Source organism: Equus asinus, chromosome X (assembly GCF_041296235.1).
Source record: "Equus asinus isolate D_3611 breed Donkey chromosome X, EquAss-T2T_v2, whole genome shotgun sequence".
Taxonomy (NCBI): domain Eukaryota; kingdom Metazoa; phylum Chordata; class Mammalia; order Perissodactyla; family Equidae; genus Equus; species Equus asinus.
In genome coordinates this window covers 15,005,955-15,027,844 of record NC_091820.1, presented here as the reverse complement: position 1 = coordinate 15,027,844, position 21,890 = coordinate 15,005,955, and the positions used below count along the sequence as shown (strand labels likewise).

General features: G+C 43.7%; 2 protein-coding genes across 4 annotated transcripts in view; one reads left to right on the top strand and one right to left on the bottom strand.

Moving 5' to 3' along the window:
- Nucleotides 1–6,194, top strand: part of MAP3K15 (mitogen-activated protein kinase kinase kinase 15) — a 125,278-nt gene extending 119,084 nt beyond the window's left edge. Inside the window, exons 25-26 of the mRNA XM_070503239.1 lie at nt 493–718; nt 3,265–6,194. Coding sequence (XP_070359340.1) covers nt 493–718; nt 3,265–3,427 — 389 coding nt within the window. The 3' untranslated portion in view covers nt 3,428–6,194. The remainder of the gene's footprint in view (nt 1–492; nt 719–3,264) is intronic.
- On the bottom strand, nt 714–20,939 carry PDHA1 (pyruvate dehydrogenase E1 subunit alpha 1). 3 transcript variants are annotated; one of them, XR_006522532.2, is made up of 12 exons: nt 20,688–20,864; nt 15,608–15,667; nt 14,888–15,061; nt 13,980–14,106; nt 12,665–12,756; nt 11,537–11,629; nt 10,570–10,725; nt 10,336–10,407; nt 8,263–8,330; nt 7,112–7,220; nt 6,431–6,651; nt 714–2,338 (listed from the first exon to the last, which is right to left on the bottom strand). XR_006522532.2 is itself a non-coding variant. In XM_044763478.2 (11 exons), the coding sequence occupies exons 1-11, from the start codon at nt 20,742–20,744 to the stop codon at nt 6,487–6,489; spliced, it is 1,173 nt and encodes a 390-aa protein (XP_044619413.1). In that variant the 5' UTR covers nt 20,745–20,939; the 3' UTR covers nt 4,365–6,486. The 3 variants fall into 3 exon arrangements, 1 of the variants encoding a protein (XP_044619413.1); XR_006522531.2 differs by lacking the exon at nt 714–2,338 and adding an exon at nt 4,365–5,421 and having other exon boundaries at nt 20,688–20,878; XM_044763478.2 differs by lacking the exon at nt 714–2,338 and having other exon boundaries at nt 4,365–6,651; nt 20,688–20,939.
- Between the last annotated feature and the right edge of the window lie 951 nt (nt 20,940–21,890).

Genomic DNA, 21,890 nt, shown 5'->3' with positions numbered 1-21,890 from the left:
CCTTCTGTGGCGATTTCTTCCTATGGAGGGAGGCTTTGCAACGCTTCCGTTGACAGTGCCACTTCCTCTTTCCTTTGCTCCCTCCCCGTCCATCTGCCTGCTCCCCTGAATGCGCGGGCCCAGGCTCAGCTTCCTTCCGGGAGAGGCTTGTTACACCCCAGGACCTCATTACTCCCCACTCCAAGCAGCCAACTTTCAGTAGTAAGAGAACACAGGCCTGGGTGGAAGCCTAGTTGTACCTTTTTAAAACTGGCTTTGGCTAACTACCTTAACATCTTTAAGCCCCCGTTTCCTCATCTGTAAACTGGGGCGATCATCTCTTCACTATAGAGCGCTGAGGGAAATAGTCCCTCCATTTGTAGACAGCAGTCCCGAGGGACCGTTGCGTTGGCTGGGCCAGCCTTGGAGCAGCCTCGTTGGCTGGCACGGGACATCAGCTACACCAAGCCCTGGCCTTGTTGAACCATGATCCTTTCTTCTGTGATTTTGCAGAGCTCCGAGCACACTTTGAGCCTGCCTCAGAGACTGAAGGGGTGGATAAGGACACGGACGAGGTGGAAGAGGACTATCCCCCAACAGACCCGCCCGCAAGTGAGGCGCAGATAGCATACGGAGGGAGCAGACCCGCTTCGGTGGTTGTCCAGGAGGCCCAGCCCCAGCAGCTCCACCAGCAGCATCTGAGCCTCCAGCTGGGCAAGCTCAGGCAGGAGACCAACAGGTGAGCAGGGGTGGGACAACGACCTGGACCAGCAAAGCAATCGGTTTAGTTGCTGAGCGCCTCACTCAGGTCTCAGAAAAGCATCTTCACCACCAAGGAGCTGGGTAAGGGACTACTGTCAGCTTCAACCGGGGGACTAGAAGAATGCCTCCCTCTCTCTAATATTAGGAGTCAGAGAGGTATGGTGCCTGGCCATAGGCCACACAGAAACCAGCCATACTAAAGGCAGCAGCATCTCGGAGTTCTTTCTCTGCGTCTCTTCACCAAGATGGGGGCCCTGGCATGGTGTGTGGGTCCAGCAGGCTGAGCAGTGGATGTCTGCAGCCTGCCCCTGCAGTAGCTAAGCTGTGGGGCTCGTTAGCACTTTGTCCATGGACATGTATCCCATAACCATGACCCCAAGGAAGTTTGCCCTCTCCTCTTTGAACCTCCTTGTGATTTGTCACAATCACAGGCAGGCATTTGTGGACTGCCTTCCCAGCCAGGAGGCACTGACACTGCCGTCAGAGTCCCCCAAGAGGGCTGGTCTGTTTTGTTCCCTTCCTGGCCCATAGTAGGCGCTCAAAACGTATTTGGTAAATGAATAAAATGATTCCCATTTGTTCTGGGGAATCCCATTATCAATGGGCTTATAAAAGATATAACCCACAGCTTTAGTAAACTAGTTGGTACTGGTTCCAAATGATGCCTTGCTGCCATATGGTCATTGGTAATGCAGATTAATACTTAACAAAGGGAGATAAGGTGCCAGGTGGACGTACTTTGAATGAAAAGTTGTATACACCCCTGGGGATCTGTGAAGTTTAGTCTTAGGCAGATGTAATCATTTCTTTTTAGAAAGACCTGGAGTCTTAACTAACCAGTAGTGGTCGCAAAATTTTTAAAGTTTTAAAAATCTGACAAATGTGAAAGTTGATAGTAATACTTAGCATTTCTTTAAAATGTTTTTCTGGTAAGGTTGGTAATCACCAAATTCATAAAATGTTATATCTGGGTTCAAAGGTTATCCCTCTCCACTGTTGATAGTCATTCTGTTATCTTCCAACCTCAGTAGAACTAGTAATTAAATGGCAGCCAGCACCAGCTGCAAATGGCTGACAAACATGCAGTTCCTACCTGGCGCGCCTGTCCTTGTGGTGTGGAGATGCCTTAGCTGTGGTTGGGCAGAGCCAAAGAAGGATGGTACCTACCGCCCAGAGTGATGCTGACTGGGGTAACTTCTGTCCCGCTCAGTGCCAGTCCCAAGAGCCCTTTCCGAAGAACTGAGTTGGAGCCAGTTTGAGTCGGTCCTCTGGTGTGGGTGAGCACACACGAGTGCCATAGTTGGAGTGGGTAGAATCATCTTCACTGGTGTGAAAAGACTTGTTGATGAAGGCAGGCAGAGGGAGGGTGAGAAGGATTTGCATATTGAGCACCAGTCTTCTTTGCTGTCCCACTGGGGGCAGAAGTGTCCACCTCTCCCCGTCCCATCTTGCCACCAGATTACCCACGGAGTGCCTGTGTTCTCTTACTTGCTGCCCTGTTCTGCGATATCCGTGTACACATTGTTGCAGGGTGATTTCTGAGGGCAACTTCAACAATCAGCTTCAGTAATGTAAATACAGCTTAGTTCCATATTCTCTAGTTCACCAGCGTGAATCATTGAAATTAATTAAAAAGAACATGCAGTTAGAAACAAAGGAATCCCAGGTACTAGGTACACGAGCAAAGAAAAATGCTAGAAAAGGCTCCAGTCTGCCAGCCCCTTCCCCTCGTGCATGTGTGCACCCTGAGGTGGCACCCGGAGGCGAGGGGACTCCGATGTTTGAGGCTTGGCTGTGCCCAGTCGTGTCTTGTCCTGGGGAGGGCCATGGACAAGACTGGGAGTCAGGAGACTGCCCTGATGGGAAGAGCCCAGCCTGTGTGACTCTAAGCAAATTACTTAACTTCTCTGTGCCTCAGTTATCTCAGCTATAAAACTAGGACTGAAAAAATGGTGCTTACTTCCTCAAAGTGCTGTAAGGTTTAAATGCCTCAATTCCTGTGAGGCATTTAGCACAGTCCTGGGTTCTGTAAATGTTCGCAGTCATATTCCTCCCACCTTCAGAGCAGTGCACCTTTCTCGCCATCCTTCCTCTCCCCCAGCTGTTCCATCAGGAGCAGGGCTTCAGGACTCCTTGGCTTAGTCCCGTGAGGAGGAAAGAGCCTGACCACTAGTCTCAGCAATTTGATCAGACTTAAGGAACAAGCTGAAATTATCAGACCATCCTTCTGGCTGAGTCACTGATCACCATCAGGTTGGCTTTATGGTTGGTGATCTGTTTTGAGACAATATACCCATGCCCTGAGGACTGGTCTGTTTTCAAGGGGAAGCACCACCAGGAAGGTGCCCACGTGCAGCCTACAACCTGATCACCAAACTCGGGAGGAACAACACTGTTGCTTCCCTCACTAGACTGTCCATAGGGATTGTGCTGTTTTTTCAACCTCTAATGTTCGACAAATGTTTGAGTTGAATTGAATGGTGTTAGGCTCTCTCTACACGATGGCTTTTTTTTTGTAACCAGACTTTTGGAACACCTAGTTCAAAAAGAGAGAGAGTACCAGAACCTTCTACGGCAAACACTAGAACAGAAAACTCAAGAATTGTATCACCTTCAGTTACAATTCAAATCTAACGGTGAGTCATTTTCCACTTGCTCTGACTTAAATGTGTGTGAGAGCATTTAAAATCTGGCTAGGGGCCCAGCCCTGTGGCAAGGTGGTTAAGTTCGCATGCTCCGCTTCAGCAGCCCAGGGTTTCGCTGGTTTGGATCCTGGGCGCGGACCTGGCACCACTCATCAAGCCATGCTGAGGTGGCGTGCCACACAGCTACAGCCAGGGGGACCTACAACTATAATGTACAACTATATACTGGGGGGCTTTGGGGAGAAAAAGGAAAAAAAATCTGGGTAATGTTCTCTCAGCCTTGACACAGTTGAGGTTATTCTCTTTTAAACCAGGAAGTACTCTGGTATCTGGACTACTAATCGTTAATAAAAAGGAACTACTGGTACATTCAACACAGAAGAATCACAAATGCATTATGCTAAGTGAAAGATTCAAAAGGCTACATACATATAGAATACCTACACGAGACCAAACTATGGAGACAAAACCCAAATCGGAATGGGGAGGGGATTGATTGTAACGGGCCACAAGAACTTTTTGGGGTGATGGAAATTTCGGTATCTTGACTGTAGCGGTGGGTTCCTTGACTGTGCTTGTCAAAGTTCCTAGCACTGCATACCTAAAAAGGCTGGTCTAACTGCATAAATTATACCTCAGTAAACCTGCCTTATTCCTTTTGTGCCATTTACAAAAGGGCCACAGCTGCCTCTTGGAATGCAGAATGGATAAGCTCTGACACAAAAATCTCACCACTAAAGCCTATTTCATCATTTTGATTTCCAATGCAGTCAGGGATGTGATTCCTAAGAAAAGGCATTTTAAAGACTAGGGAATAAGCATTTAAAATGGTAGACAAATATATCAAATTTCAAACTAACTAAAGCTATCATAGGTAAGGATTATTTTAATCTCTGGAAAGTGAATCCAAGAACTATGGATTGTTGTGCAATGTGTATTCGAGCAGCCGAGACAGGTTTAATTCATTTCCTCTTCACATTTACATTCTGGAATAGTTTATTTCATCAACTTGTTAGTTTTGAGGAGTTTTACTGTTACAGATTAATATGCAACAAAACGAATTTCTGATCATTACAGATATTACGGAGACCTCAGCATCCCCTCCTGGGTCCTCTGGGCAGAGAACAGATAAAGAGCTTGTAGACTGGCTGCAGCTGCAAGGAGCGGATGCGAATACAATTGAAAAGGTAACTTTATAACCAAAAACCACTCCTATGCGATTATTCCTATGCTATTGGCTCTTACATATTTGATCTCTGTTTCAGATTGTTGAAGAGGGTTATACACTTTCTGATATTCTGAATGACATCACTAAGGAGGATCTTAGATACCTTAGACTACGGTAAGAATAGTCTCAAAACAGTAATAGATAGTGACTTTTTCCCGTGCGGTTAGGCTTTTAAGTAAAGCAGTAGGAAACAAAGTGCTGGTAACTTTACCCCTTCATTGAAATGAATTCTCTTTCCTGTGGCTTAGTCAGAAAACAAAACAAACTACCCAAAGTCACTCCACACTCGAGTTTTCCCAGGCTGAAGTTGGGAAAAAGCTGAGAAGTGGCAGAAGCTGAAGGCCAGGTAGGAAAAGTCAGAGAGCAGTAGGAAGGGGAAACGGAAGAGCCTTCTGCTCTCTGTGGCTGGCTGAGAGCGCAGTGAGGACACGCACGAGATGCCAGCATGCTATACCCACATGGCAACCTGCATTCTCCTTCCCGTGTCATCCACCAGCCTCTAAGGCCGTGTCCTACTCCTACTGGGGCACAAGTGTCATATGTGGAGGGAACATATTTTTACTTAAAAAAAAAAAACAAACTTAAGACTAGACAGCCAATCTAGAATTATATACTATAGCTTTTGCCGTAAGGGCTCCTAAAGAAGTATTTTGTGGTGTTGCTCTGAAGCGATCTTTTCTTATGACTCTAAAGAAGACTCTTGTCTCGTAGTGGTGGTCTCCTCTGCAGGCTCTGGACTGCAGTCTCCCAGTACAGAAGACGGGCTCAGGGGTCCCCAGCAACCCAAGATGAAGCTTAATCAGTCCACTAAGCCGGGGGACAGAGGGAGCAAAGAGCCAACACCTTTGTTGTTAACATACACACGAATTCTGAGTTTACACAAGGAAAACACCAGTGTTCAATGAACAATTCAAGAACTTGAAGTTTTAAAGACCATCCTTACTGAGATGCGGTTTTTTTGTACCCTGTTATTTATCAACATGTTTTAAAGGTGAGTAAAACTTACCTTTATGTATGCATTGTGAGAACCGTATTTGTGAACCTTAGTTTTGGCATCCCAGAGTGTTTTATGGAATTCTTAAAAATGAATTTTAATTTACTTTAATGAAAAGAATCAGTCCACCCTATAGCACTTGCTGGAAAGGTGAAACAATGGGTGTTTAAAAATAACAAAAAGGCTGGGAATCACTGTTCTGGATTATGCATTACTATTAACTGGCACTGCACTTAAATTTGAAAGAGATAAGAATATGCCTTATATTTAATGAATGTAAATACAAAACTCTTAAGAAAATAGCTTCATATTTATATTGAATGTATAAATGGAGAAAACTAAGTTATTACTTGTCCGTCCACCCATTGTCTCATTATAATAAATATTGTTTTATTAAGGAGAAACAATGGTCAGTGTGAACAGGCTCCAGCACCAACATGCACACTAATGGGTACACTGTTAGCTGTTGGGTAATGCAAGTATGCCACTGCGAGGGACAGGGGCACGACCCCCCCCCCCCAAAAGGTGGCAGAGTTAGTTGGACAGGCATACGAGGAATTGTATAACTAAAGAATATTTGTTAAAATAGTATACAACTAAATCAAATAGAACTATTTTAAGGAAATAATTTGTGGTAAGGCTAAACAAACTCTGTAGTTCCTTTTTTGGGCCTATATAAATCTAAAATAACCTTTATAAGTGTGCAATAACCTCTTTTAATGCAACACTGTACAACACTGCATGCAATTACTATTTCAATCTACACACTATTTAGTCTTAAAGTTTACAAGAACAAAGTTGAGAACACAAAGAGTTCCTTACAGTTGCTGCCGAACAGCCCACTGAAGGTGTAACCATCCATTACGTGCAGACACCCATTAACTGATGGACTTAAACTTGATCCACTGATTTGCACCGCGAACTTCAAAAGGCGGATCACTGCTGTAGATGTGATGGCCTAGTTCTTCCAAAGGTGGTTCGGGATCAGCTGTGGCAAACTGGGCGGCATCCTCAATTTCTTTCCTCACTTCAACATCAATTTCCTAAAAATCAGATTCCAATTCAAGAGACTTTGAACAAACAGCAGCTTAGGTACCAACTAGTTCTACTTGGAACCTGTTGTATAACTGTAACGTTCCTACTAGCACTAGAAGTACTAACAGTTGGTATTTCAAAGATTTTATTTTTTAAATAAATGACAGAGTGATCTACACAAGAATATTTTGGAGTACAGACTTCAACATTTAAACAGACATACCCTGGCGAGGGAACATTTATAAATTAAAAATCCAAGGTACATTTTTAGGAAGAAAGAACTATGCTATTGCGGGGGGGAGGGGGGGCAGTTTATAGACTTTGCCACTATGACTAATGTCCTGTGGTAATACCATACATACTGTTCCATTTACTTAGTTCATCCAGGAGTGGCAGCTTTACCTGATTGCTGAGAAAAGAGAGCCAACCTTTAAAGCTCGACTTTTAAACCACTGAGAATGACTGTACCTTTAATTCTTCAACACTGGCAAGGTTGCTGTTCACCATTCTATCCTTGAGAAGCATGATAGGGTCACTCTTACTTCTTACTTCCTGAATTTCTTCTCGTGTACGATAACTACAGGGAGGGAAACGTAGTTATAACTAAGAATAGTTCCAGGATAGCAAAGACAGTTCTCTGAAATACAACGTGGGGCCAGGCTGGTGGCTAATAGAGTGAAATACGTTTCTGAAACGAAAGAGCACGTCAATACCTATGTCACTGTGGGAGTGGCGGAATTATACTTCCAAATGCTTCTATCTTTTATAGAAAACTGTAGCTTGGCAATTCACCTGGCCTCCCTAGCATTCTGACCACAGGGGCCAAGTTTTCAGTTGCTGCTTTGATCTAGATGTAAGGGTATGAAGGAAGTGGGGGAGCCTCTTTATGTGCTAACTGGCCTACCCTTTTGAGCTCCTGACATTTTACACGTGTGGGGAGAGTGGAGCTGGTTTTTGTGTGGTGGTAACTATAAACTTTGAGGCATCAGTATGCTAAGCAGGAAATAAATGTACCTTTCCTGTCTCCCTTAAAATACTTCCAATGATGTAGCACAAGGATGTAACACTAAAGCAAGGATTCTACCATTTTTTGAAAACAGAATTACACTGTTTATTTTTCCATACAAGTTGCTCTTTATAACGTTTTCCCTTAGAATTCCATTCTACACACAAAGGCTTACTATAGTTTACTTTGAATCTACTTCTTTTAATTGTGTCACACTCCGGGATTGCAGTATTACATGCCAGAGTTACGTAAAACTCTTATCGTCCTAGTGTAACATTTCAACATATTGAATACCTCAAGTGCCAGTTAGCCTCACTCTGTGTCAGTCAGAACACCTTTCAAATTCCAATCCTCTGCTAAATGTCCCCAAATATACTACTCTACTACCTGGCCTGTTTTATGCAACAATTTCTCTCTGCAATTGTTTTTTTTTATCACTGCTCATGCTCACATGTAGCTAGACTCAAATAACTACTTGGCTAATGCAATGCATGAAGTCAGCTGGTGTCTGGCTTCAAAAGTCAATGTGGAAATGCTTTGCTTTTTCATGTGAGTAGCACCATTCAAAGCCCACCCGCGTTGGACAGCACACTCAGATTTCCCATGACCATACCTGACTCCAGGATCACTCATGCTGTGTCCATGGTAACGGTAAGTCTGCAGCTCCATCAGTATGGGCCCCTAAAACAGAAACCAAGGTTAAGTGAGACAATGGACATAACACACCAACAATCCCTAGCCTCAAATGCAGACCCTTTCGGGATCAAAGATATTCAAATCAGCTGAGTTATCAAGAATTAAGTTACCTGTTTTCATTTCTAATAGCTATTACATGTCTCATCCTTCTCTTCTGATTTTTAACAGGAACTTAATAAAAGCAGCCTGCTGCAGTTGTTTTGAATCAAAAAGGCATTTAGCATGTTATAGAGGCAAGTGATGTTAAATAAAAAATTGTCCATTTCATCAGCATTGCATTTGAACACCTCAGAGTTAATGAAGAAAAACCTATTAGAAAACAGGTATGACAGTGGGAGAGGGGATGGCTTTTATCTTCAGGGTTAACAGGCTACTCTTTTCCCCCAGTCACAGGTGAAATGACCTACCAGTGTTCTGATCCTTTTAAAACACTAGAGAAAAATACAATATAATCTCTAAGAATAAGATTAAAAGCAAACCTCTATGTCTGCTGCAAAGTATAGAAGGATGGGAGAACTGAAGATAGGCTGGGTAGGTGAATTTCCACCTCACACCCATTTCATGAATCCTGCTTCACACACATCTGGCTAGTGTGTAACCAAGTTGGCAGGCACTGGAGCTCTGATACTTAAAGCTGCGACTCTGCTGGGAACCTGGCCAGCCTGGCTGTGCACCACCAGGTAGCTTGCTCATGCTACATTAGCCCCCTTCCAGAGACAACTGTGAGCAGTGAGGGGAGGGGTGGATCTAGGATCCCTGGGTAGTTTGGTATAGTAGTTAAAAAGGAGGACTCGGAGTCCAAGTGATTGCCTTCCAATCCTGACTGTAATATGTAGTAGCTATGTATTCTTAACTGTTCTGTGCCTCAGTTTCCTCATCTGCGAAACAGGTAAAACAGTCACAACCTCACTCAGCTATGCAGACTAAGATAATACATAAAAAGTGCTTAGTGTGTTGACTGACCCATGTCAATCCCTCACTATCATCTGTTCTTTCTGATAGGCCATCCAGTAGTCATATGGAAGCACGGTGGGTTCGGCTAAGGGAGTGGTGATAAGGGGGTTTCCAGACCCTCCCCTAATTCTAAGATAGGCTTGTTCAGGCTGGGAAAGTTGACACACATCATAAACCACTGAGCCCATTTCTATGCAGGGTTGGATCCCACAAATTCTTTCAGAAACTGGGAGAGATGGTGACGATAGCTACCACTCAGGGCCTGGACCTCTAGTCTTGGGAGTCCTGATGCAGACTGCTAAGCCTGCTGCCGCCAACCTGCCATCTTAGTCATGCACTGCTTGCCATTTCCCTCTCTGCTTCACCCCCTTTCTCCCATTTTCATCACTGCTAGCCAAATCTTATTGCATTACTTCCCAAACACAGGGGAAGTCAGTGAAAGGTAAACCTCAGGGGCATGCTTTCTGGGCTGTGGAACACTGATTTAGGGAGAACATCTTTCACTAGCTCTGATGGCACGTAAGCCTCTTTTTAGGCCAATCTCACTGTTCTAAAACTGAAAGGTCAAGATTCTTAAGACTAAAACAGCAAGACTAAGATTACATACTTTAACCATAATACTTAATTGATAGACAACAAACTTAAATGCCTATTATACAAGAGAAGTTGTGTGCTAAGCATTGTTCTTAACCTGTTCATTCAAGGGGTTTATGTTTAGTGGGGGGTGTGGAGCAGTTGGAGGCACATGATTAACCAAACCAAAAGGCACAATAGATTAAGGATCATGATGAAGACAGGCAAAATGCTGAAGAAGCACGAGAAGAAAAGATTTACCCCAAATGGGGGCAAGGTGGAATGTCTCCCAGGAGGTGAGCTCCAGGACCACAGTCTCTGGACTGGACTCTGCTTCTATCTTACACACCTCAATTAGCAGCTACCCCGGAATCGCGACAATGGACACACGGGAGGCATTAACTTTAAGACAGATAAATATCATTAGAAGTCTCTTGCCCACAGACCTAAGAGAAAGTCTTACCTTTCCAGATCTACAATAGGCAGCTGCAAACCTTGTCGCCTCCCGGACACACAGGATATCCATTCCATCTACCTGTTCAAAAACGGGATGGGGCAGAACATAAACCATTTTAATTTTATATGATCTGTTCATGCTAAGAAAATAGAACTCCCCAAATTGCCTGAGATTATCAAAGGCACACACAGAAACATCAAGCCAGAGGGTTTAGCCCAGCTCCATGACACGGGTACTTACCCTCAGCCCAGGGATGAAGTCACCTCTCTTGTAATAATCAGTGCTGGCTGCTGCTCTCTCAACAGAAGTTCCCATTCCATAGCGGTTATTTTCACAGATGAAAATACAAGGCAATTTCCACAAAGCTGCCATGTTGTAAGCTTCGAATATCTGACCCTGGAAGTACGTATAAAAAGTTCAAGTAGTTTCATTTTGCTATTTCTCTCTGGATGACTTCATCATCCCTAACAGCTGCTGCTCTACCTGGCAGAGAAAGCTTTCACAAAGGATGGAAAGCCTCTTCTACAACCAAGCTTTTCAGGCAAAGGAGTGTGTGTTGGGGGGTGGTGGGAAGTAGCAAGCATCACCTCTTTTGCAACTAAGAGAAGTGACACACCAAACACCACCACTTGCTTCTTTGAGGCCAAGGCAGTGGTATAGAAGACAATGGAAAAAGATCAACATGTAAAATATGCTTTATTATAAATTTACCCACTGGATAACCAGAGTGAACCACTGTCTGAGAATCAGCATCCAGAGCAGGGCCTCAGAGTGTCATCCACGGACTGGTGACTACGTGGACCATGACAGAAGTGCAGAAAGACTCAGGGCCCAGAAACTACGAGAAGAATTTGACAATGCCATGGCATCTAAGAGAATGCCTGTGTATGTTACAGCACTGGTTTAAAAACTGGTTTGCAATGGGTTAAAATGTAAAAAGGTCCGTGACCACAGACAGTTTGTGAAGTACTGAGGAAGAGCAAAGGAGAGCTCCCTCACAGGAGTGCACCCCTACACAGCACTTGTAAAGCACGCCAAGAGGTAAATCTCTAATCTGGCCATGAAACCAAATTTTTAGCTTGCCGTATGAATGGCTATTTCAACTAATAAGCAATACAGTACTTTCCTACAAAATGACCTCTGAATACTCAACACTTTGGACATAAAAGCCTAATTGTTATTAGAAAGTTAAGAAACACATACTCACCTGATTAGCAGCACCATCGCCATATAAAGTCAAACAGACCTCATCTTTTCCAAAATACTTACAGGCCAGAGCAATCCCAGCTCCCAGGGGCACCTAATATTAAGGATAACCAAGAAAGCAACCACAGAAATCCGTGAGGGGAGAAATTAATGCTCTGATTTTAACTCCTGGCTAGAATCTGAGATGGAAATTACACTCAACTCTCCCTCACAACTCTCCCTCCCTTAACCCTATCTCTGCTTACTCCAACCCCCAATATTGTAAACAAACTGGTAAAGTAACATAATTATTATATTCTATTCCAACCATTAGGCAATAACATTTCTGCACTCAAAGATTCAACTCCTAATCCTAAAGAGCCAAAAGATGAAACCTAGGTTGTTTTTTTAAAAAGCAGAATCTTAATATTATAGACAGTAAACCAAACAATCTAGTTATGATTTTATGCTGTTACTTTTGCCCTGAGCTAACATCTGCTGCCAATCCTCCTCTTTTTGCTGAGGAAGACTGGCCCTGAGCTAACATCCGTGCCCATCTTCCTCTACTTTATATGTGGGAGGCCTGCCACAGCATGGCATACCAAGCAGTGCCACATCCGCACCCGGGATCTGAACTGGCGAACCCCGGGCCGCCGAAGCGGAACGTGTGTACTTAACCACTGTGCCACAGGGCCGGCCCCTATGCTGTTACTTCTTCATTATTCACTAACTGATGAGAATAAGGAGGACGCCATAAGCACAGAAGTTGGCTCTGGATTCTAACTAGGCCCCTGAGATCCTGATCAACTGCCTCCTGTCTACGGCAGGGAGAAAGAAGTAGGGTGAAGTGGATGTGACGAAGCAATTAATGTACTTCAATGTAAATTAAAAGGTGAAGGTATAGCTCCACTGCTAGAGGCTCTTGTTTACTCGAGAACATAAATACCTAAAAGGAAAAATTTTAAATCAATGACCAAATCTATCTATTGAACAATCAAATGGTAGGGTAAGAATCAATAGGTCTTTCAAAGCACACCAAGTCCCCAAAGTACTAAAATACTTCAGAGGGAAGTTTCTGGGGTATAAAATAATGTAAAGACATGAGCCAAGGCCAAATCCAGGAAAGCACGCAATCCTCATCCTCAACTACCTGAGCTCCGACAATGCCATTGCCCCCGTAGAAGTTCTTGGCATACATATGCATCGATCCTCCTTTTCCTTTAGCACAACCTCCTCTTCGTCCTAGAAATGGCAGCGCACACACATACACATCAAAAACCAAATATACAAAACAAACAAAACCAGACCCCAAGTATTTTCTTAGAGGCACAACCATTAGAACTGAGAAGCCAATTTAATTATGTAAGCACCCGTCCCTCTTTGCAAACATATTCCTCGTCTCCCGGTCCTTTTATAATGCAGGTCAGACCAGTCCCATGTCCTTGACTTTTCCAACCTTTCCAGCTCTAATCACTGATTTCCTTCAGATGTTAGCATGGTACTCTAGACTTTATTTTTTATCTTTTTGCCAGTTACAAACATCTTCCGCCTTCTCCCACAATAGTACACTAAATAGTTCAAGAGTCCAGGGGGTTGGGCCCGGTTCTGTGGCCGAGTGGTTTAAGTTCATGCGCTCCACTTCGGTGGCCCAGGGTTTTGCTGGTTTGGATCCTGGGCTCAGACATGGCACTGCTCGTCAGGCCACGCTGAGGTGGTGTCCCACATGCCACAAGTAGAAGGACCCATAACTAAAAGACACAACTATGTACTGGGGGAACTTGGGGGAAAAAAAAAAGATTGGCAACAGTTGTTGGTTCAGGTGCCAATCTTTAAAAACATAATAATAAAAAGAGTCAGGGCAACAAAGACAAAGGGAATGTTAAGAAGATTCCCAGAATTTAAATTGCATACATTGATATGCTTCTACTCAATTTACTTTCTATGATTGCTAGATTTCTGCTGGCATGCTTGAGTGATGATAAACACTATTCTGAATTTTATAGAGCTAACTTTTTTAAACTTTTGCCTGAGGGGCCAGATGACCTCAGAAATGGTCAGTTTACTCAAAAGCACAACAGAGGCGCCTGAGTATCAAAAGGGAGAGGGTTTTCTTTTAACTCAGAGAGTTTTTTTTTTAAAGATTGGCACTTGAGCTAACAACTGTTGCCAATCTTTTTTTCCTTTCTTTTTTCTGCTTTTTCTCCCCAAATCCCCCCGGTACATAGTTGTATATTTTAGCTGCGGGTCCCCTCAATGTGGCCTGACGAGCGGTGTCATGTCCGCGCCCAGGATCCGAACCAGCAAAACCCCAGACCACCAAAGCGGAGCGTGGGAACTTAACCACTTGGCCAGGGGGCCAGCCCCTCAAAAAAGGTTTTAATATTAACTTCTAACGGTTAGCATCTTAATAGGGGATTTGAAAATCTAATTCACTAATTCCCCCTTTTTGTAAATCAATAGCAAACCTGTAAGCTCGGCGAGAATTTCTCGGACAGACAGCCCACGAGTAAAGGTAAAGCCGTGAGCCCGATAGGCTGTGATAAGATGGTCTGTGGGGTTGATGCCGGCCTCCAGGCCCACACAACAAGCTTCCTGCATTAAAGGAAGAAGCAATGATGAGTCAATACAACACACATTTCCAGAGAAAAGGCTTCCTAGACTATTATGAAACATTTGGCCTAGCAGTACTCTTAATAACCACAGAAAGTAGCTCTATTTTTCATCAGAAACAGAGTGAAGAGTAAGGCCAAGCCAGAAGCCACACACTGGCAATCCACAGATATGCTCTTTCCCTTAGCCTGTGCAATGATTTGGAAAAAAAAAAAAAATCCTGAATCAGATGTCAACATTAAAATATTGCAGGAATTTCACATGAAAATTAAGATTTGTCTTCTCTTGAAGAAACGAACAACGGAACATTAGCCTCATATTTCCACATGGCACCAACCGGCTGGAATCAAGTCATGACATCCCCTGCAGGGAGACCTGTCCACTCCAGTTCACCACCAGTCCCTGTCACCATTCTCCATTTTTTGCATAGCTGGCCTTCTTCACTCATTTATTCTACCCAGCTGGTCTCTGTAGGCATTGGAATTTATAACCCTTGGCTTAAACCCACAAAACAAAAACCCTTTCCTCCAAAAGTATATCCAGTACAGGTGATCACAATGTGATAAAGACACAGGAAATCAGCAATGTGATACGTGAATAAATTCTTTAGCATAAGCTTCATAGCAGGTCTCAACATTCCCAATTTTATTCTAAAATACCCGCCTAGAACCTTTCGGATGCATAAAGCAGGGTAAAGGCCAATAAATACAAACCATATTTAAATTCATAAATAACATAGCTTTATTACAAAACTACCACTCACCTGACCATCACACAAGTGACAGAAACCACGAATAATTTTCTGTTTATACAGCTGATCTGCCTTTAACTCCATTCGGCGGACAGTCTGCATCATCCTGTAGTATCTGAGCCCGTCCTCCCTGGTGAGCACTGTCGTGACAGGAGGGCCCTCTTCCAGCCGGTGTAGATCACATTTCTGAAATGGGATCAGACAGTTACCACAATATAAACACTGCCAACCCATTCTAAGATCTAACTCCACTGCAGGCGATATTTAACTCAAAAACCCGCAGAGGAGCACATCAGAAATACTGTATATTGCTTCTGACTCCTTAAGTCACAAAGCACACTGTGCAATGGGATAGGGTTTTGGAAGAAGGAAATCTTTCTAAGATGACTTTCACTGAAAACCCCTAGAAGTCAACTGAGTTATAGGGCGAAAGACAAACTTTCAAAGCAGCATTCTAAGAATCTTATTCAAATGTTTACCAAATCACATTCTAAATTTTGGAGTAAGTCTTTAATTTTTCAGCTTGCCCCCCAACCCCCAGAAATACTGGCAAGCTGCTAAGTAAGAAGAATAAATTCTAATTTCTGCTAAACTTCTCTGAATCTTTGATTCTAGAACATTTGGAAGAAAACGGTGAAAAAGCATGAATATCAACATGTTCTACTCCAAAGGTAAAACTGTATATCAAAGTGTACCTGTGGAAAAATTAACACAAAATAAAACACCTCTTACCTTAATTTCAAACGTAGCATCGTTTGCAAAACTACGGGAGGCCACCAGCACTCTGCTTGCCTTGAAAGACCAAAATATACAAATATCAGTACTTTTTATTGTCAGTTATTTTTTAAGTCATTATTATTATTAATCGGTTATCAGGATGCAGTCCTGATATATTCATGGGATTATCTTCCATTCTGTTCACTGTGTTGAGATCTCGTCTTCCAAAATGAATCCATACTTTGGCCAATGAAAGACGATCATACCCCATCTGAAGGCAAATAGCAGAAAGAAAAAGAGGGCAAAACCCATCCACTTAGTCACTTTGTTTCCAAAGAAATTACAGTGAGAATGTGATAAAGTTAATGGCCAAATTGAAGAGACTAGATAATCTGTGGCTTTGTTTATTTATGCTATTCTCAGTCATAACCAGATATATGGAGCAAACTAAAGCTTCACTTTCAGAATTATTCTTCAAATAAAACTATGATTCAATTCCTATTTCAGGCAAACCACTTTTCTATGAAATGATCGTATAAGAAAATTATTTTAAACTGTTCAAAGTATGAGATAAATACATGAGAAATATTCAAGACAAAAGAAAAGATACTTAGCACTCCCTGACTCAAAAACAATGAACTTCAGGGATGTTTTATAATTTGAACAGCCTACATCTTAGGTAGGCTCCTCCTAAAGCCCCAGAAAGGAGAGAGGTTCTCTAAAAGTGTCCCCTTCTCGATGTTTGGGTGGCTGTCACCACATGGGGGCTATAAAGCTGAGGGAAATGTTTCGCTTTCACTCTTTCAATCGAACATACTTGCTCACAGCAAAAGAACTCTATGTGATAGCCAAGGTCCAGGTTAGACCACAAACATTTAACCAATTAGTAGTATTGTACTATTTTAGCCACATTCTGCCACGTTTTCACATACCAATATGTAAACCAACACAACTTCCTTTCACAGAGACTTGAAGCACATTCTTCGGATCCCACAAAAAGTACTGTTGATATATTCATACAGTGTATTACCTTACCTTCTAGCTCTGGACTTAATCTTGGTGAGAAAGGTTCATTAAGACTGACCTGCTAAGTGTACCTCCAAGTATACAAGCCAACAGGCAGAAAGCTATTAGCTACTTATCTCTTCACTCATCAATATACCATTATCTGATAAAGCCAACAAGTAAAGACAATGACATTGCTGGAGGAAAAAAACTTAAATACTACAAATAAATGCTTCAGTTAAGTTAGAGGAGGAGAGAGTCCATTTGATATATCTAAGAATAAGTGAAGAAAATTGGGAAGAAGTAGGGCTGACAACGGCGAGGTGACAAAAAAAGGTTATATTTGGCAATTGTGAAACAGACGTTATTTCTGGCAGTTAACAAATAATTTTATGGGGCCAGAAATATTTCTTGTATTGCAAAATAAATTTCCAGATACAGTTGCAGAAACTGCAGTTTGGGGAAGGATTTAAAACTAGAGACCAATGACAGTTCTATATAACAAAAAGCAGGAAGGTAAGGTCAAAGACTATGACGCCAGAAAGCTACTTAGATTCTTTCTCCCCAATCTGATTATTAGGAATCTCAAAAACATGAAGAATCACTGTATGATGGGTGAAAGGAGCCGAGTTAAGTTAAAGAAACTAAAAGTCGTATAAGAAGTGGGAGTATATCATAAGTTTAACTGTTGAGATTGTTGAAAAGATTATCATTCATTTTCTCTGGAGAGCCATAAAAAGTTCTCTGTTAAATGGGATTCCTCTTTGAGAGATTATGGACAAACCTATTCAAATTTTGAAAAATAAAAACTTTTTCTAAATACATGGAAACCATTCAAATGAAAGATGAAAAATACTTCAACAATTCCAGATTCTCCCAGTGTAAATTAAAAATCTTACCTACTACTTAAAAAGCCAAAAGAATACTGGTAGTAAACAGCTCATAAAAGAAGGGGTCATAATGGAAATACAAACAGTAAGACAAAGAATAAAATTAGACACAATTTAATCTTCTGTGAAATAAGAACTTCAAAAACTCTCAACCTCATTCAAAGATGAAATCACAGGTACTTAAGTAACAAGTGCAGTGGGCTCTCCGCTTTCATTTTAGACAGACACTCTCAACTCTCTGTAGGAGGTGCTAGCATCTAGTTTCTGAAAGTTTGGTAGGTTGGCTGAAGGGTAGCAAGCTGAAGGAGGCAAGAGTGGGACAACATCCTAAGGCTGGGGCTGGCCCGGTGACAGAGTAGTGGTTAAGTTCACGTGCTCCGCTTTGGCCGCCCAGGGTTCGCCAGTTCAGATCCTGGGCGCAGACTTAGCACTGCTCATCAAGTCATGCTGAGGCGGCATCCCACACAGAAGAACTAAAAGGACATACAACCAGGATATACAACTATGTACTGGGGGCTTGGGGGTGGGGTGGGGGGAGGACTGGCAACAGATGTTAGCTCAGGGCTAATCTTCCTCACCAAAAAGCATACCTTAGGAAGCAAAAAAAGTCCCAAGCCTTCCACCTAGCCCAACCCTGAGTAAGCCCTGATGCTCTCAAATCCTCAGAAGTGAAGACCATAATTACAGCAACATTTCCACTTAGGTCCTCTAAGATATTAAATACTACACCTACTTTAATTCACATGAGTTTGTTAAAAGGTAAATTCCTTAAACCTGTTTATCACTTATGCTTAGAAACTGGTCATTTCTGTCTTGATGGGACTAACATCTGATACATTGACTTAATTTTAATGACACTTTTACAAATCAAAGTTTCAAACCCAGAATCACTGGGAATCTGGCATGGTGTGGAACAAGAAACTTGTTCACTCCATGACAGACAGTTTCAAGTGTGTTTTCCTTCTGCTAACAATGATCTTTCTCACATTAAGAAGTATAGGTTAAAAAAAAAGTATAGGTCTATGATGATTCTAAAACAAACACTCTGAACACTCTAAGCAGCCTATATTAACACAACTGAAACCGGACAGATGAATGAGCACACCAGACCCAAGAGCCTGAAGTGCACTGAGCACTCTGGGGACATCTCATCTATTACTGTATTACAATTTATGGGAACATTAACCCGCTGATTTGCTTTCTCTCCGGGGGGGGGGGGGCTGCTATTAAACAGGGTTTCAGCCCAGACACACTTAATCTAGGGTTAATACATAATTCTTCAAAATATTTTTCTCTGTGCCATAGTATAATTAATGCCACATACACAGGCAACAGGAGAAACACGCAAAATAACCAAAAGAGGAATGGCTCGAAGTAAGGAGCACTAACTCTTTCACTGTCTCTCATCAAAAAAAAAAATAAGAGAAATAAATGTTATGCACAGGAATCCATTTCTACTGTAATAATCTTTTCTCTAAGAATTGTTGACTGAGTGAAATTATATTCCACTCTTGTTTTATCCAGTTAACAGATCACTGTAACCCCAAATTCATTTCTATTTGATTTGGGCTATACGATTTTTGAAGAAGCCACAGTTTTGAGATGAAGATGAAGTGCAATTTGTATTTCATGCATTTCATTGCTGGAAGAATGGAAAACACAACCAGGAGTATTTTGGACAGTGGAGGGACTGAGGCTCTAATTTTAAATAACTTGTCTCTGCTCATAGGGACACAGGGGTGACGGTAATTTGAAAACTCACAAATTCGCCTTTTCCTGTAGCACATCACTGATTCTATCAACGCTTTTCTAATTTAGTCCTTTAAGATTAACATAATACAGAACTAAGGTCCTGTATAATGTTGAAAATACGTTCCTATTACATACATTCAACTAAAAACTGATGTTGTGGAGATTAAACAGCCCAGTGCCTGGCATATATTAAGACCTCAATAAATGTTGGATATATCATGTGTATATGCAGAAATAAATAACGGCGAAACGTGCTTGTCCTCCAGGTAGATCCAGCTACAATTTAAATGCTAATAACTGATTAATCAAATTGTGGTTTGTAGTTATTTCAGTCAATGGGATTCCCAGCGGAGTCCACTTCCCACCTTTCCATGATCTCTGCCCATACTACCCAGAGTTGCCACGAAAGTTCGGGAGAGTTACTAGAGCCAGAACTGCAAGTGAACGCTTGGCTGCAGTTATACGGAGTGATACTACCTCTCAGTGCCCAGAGGGCAAAACGCTCGCAGCTCAGGCCTTAAGCACGTCTAAAGGCCGGAGCCATAAATAGCGCTAACCCCTAACCCCACCCTCCGAGCACCACCGCTGTTTTCTTCAGCTACTTTTACTCTAAGCGTGTGCGTGTAGGCGGGAGGGCGGCCTTCTCTGCGTTCTGCTTGGCTGCTTTTTAATTGATTGCCAAGATAAAGCTCCACGCTGAGGAAGGAAAGGGGAGTTAATTTGTTTGTGGGGAGCTTGGCTCTGAAGCCCCTACAGAGCCGAGGGCAGGTGTTCAACAAATATACACCAAAATGGACACTCAAATAACAATTAGCGCAGTTGGCACCTCCTAGGTACCAGGTGCTATCTGGAAAGGTTTACATGTGTGTCACTCGTTTAAGCCTCATAACAACCCCAGGGTGTAAGTGCTCTTATCATCTCCATTTTAGAGATGAGGAAACTGAGCACGGGGATGTTAAACAACCAACCAAAAAAATGCAACTTGCCCAAAGTCATAGGGTTAGTAAACCGTTAGGCTGGGGTTTGCACGGAGCCGCTCAGTCTCCGAATTCCACGCTAAGACATACACGGCCTCTCGGCCGAGAGGAGTAAAGTTAGGAAGATCTGCAATGAGCGGGCCGGGAAGGGGGACAACTGGAGACTCGAGGGCGCCTAGGGCTCCTTTCCTCTCCGCAGTGACCGAAGGGGCGCTTCTGAGGCACCCCTACTAGGCCGGCCGGCGCCCAGCCCGCGCTGACCTCCAAGCGCACCCTGCCGAGTTGCCCCTCCCCGTGGGGCCACGCGGCCGCTCCTCCGGGCCAGGAGCCCAGCGCACGGCGCGGAGGTAAAACAAAGGCCTGTAGCTCCCCGCGCCCCACCGCGCGCCCCAAGGCTCAGCCGGGCCTCCCGCCTCTGGCCGTGCCTCGGCCCCGCTCGCGCCCCACCCCGGCCCGCTCGCGCCGCCTCACCGGCTTCTGGGCGACGCCCGACAACACACGGGAAACGGCGGCGAGCATCTTCCTCATGGAGCGCGGGCAGGGACGGCAGCTGCAATTCCCACCGACCTAAAAGTTGCTACCCAGGCCTCTCCAAGTCTCCTTCAGGCGCCCGGAGCGGACGCCACGCCTTAACCTCGGCGCGGCGCGACGGAGACGGAGAGACGTCATGCGCCGCGCCGGGCCGCGGGCCAACCAGGACGGCTCCCAGGGCGTTCCCCGCCCACCCAAAGGGCCCACGGCCGCCCATTGGGTGTCGGCCCCAGCGCGGGCGGGGCTGAGGGCTCCTTTCGTCACCACGCAGTGGGCGGGTTAGGAGCCCGGGACCTGAAGGCGCCTGCGTGGGAAAGTGGGGCCCGCCTTCCAGGGTCCCGCGGGAAAAGCGCCTCTTTCTTAGATTTTGCGCCACAGATTAGCCGTGCGCGATTGGAAATCGTACAGGCCAGTCCTACCGTGCGCCGAGTCCTGCCGGTACTGCAACTTTGCAGGCTTCGCTCAGTATACAGGATGATGATTAACAGCATGGTCGGTGCCAAAATACAGAACATCTGGTTTCTATAAATAGTTCTGCTGCTAACTTGTCTTTAAGAGATCGTGTAACAGTTGTAAAATGCTGCCCTTTTTACTTGAGCTAGGATCCAAAAATCGATTCCCCAAGTAAATATTGAGAGATCAATGGGAAAAACCTTTGGCTCTAGTTATTGGTTCACAAGCTCAACATGAGTTAGCAGCAGCATGACACGGTTGATAAAAACACACACAAAGAAACACAAAAGCAACTCTAGGCTCTATTCAGAGAAGTTCCCAAGTTAGAGGGCTGGTTGTCTGATAGTGGGATTGCATTTGGGGTACTGGGTTCAGATTTGGGCTCCACATTTTAAGGGGGATAATGACACAAATGGCTGGAATCCAGAGGACAGTAGTCAGAATAGCGAGGGGCTGAAATTGTGACTTGTGAAGAATGATTAAAGGAGTTAGGAAAAAATGAGACAAACTTGGGGTGGGCTAGGTTATGTTTTGTTAACATTCGACCTCCACATTTCAGTCACTTCAAGAATTTGAAGTGACTCAAGTCACCTTGTTCATACGAAAGGTCCCTCATGGCTTGACTGGGGCTCTGATCCATGTTGTCCTCACTCTGGAGCCCAGACTGATGGAGCAGCCTCTGTCAGGAAC

Excerpts from the sequence above, each read along its gene's own strand:
- PDHA1 (XM_044763478.2), bottom strand. The coding sequence starts at position 20,744 with ATGAGGAAGATGCTCGCCGCCGTTTCCCGTGTGTTGTCGGGCGTCGCC. Across the intron at positions 15,668-20,687 it reads CGGGCGTCGCCCAGAAGCCG|GCAAGCAGAGTGCTGGTGGC; the intron begins GTGAGGCGGCGC and ends TGGTCTTTCAAG. Across the intron at positions 10,408-10,569 it reads ACTTCATCCCTGGGCTGAGG|GTAGATGGAATGGATATCCT; the intron begins GTAAGTACCCGT and ends GTTTTTGAACAG.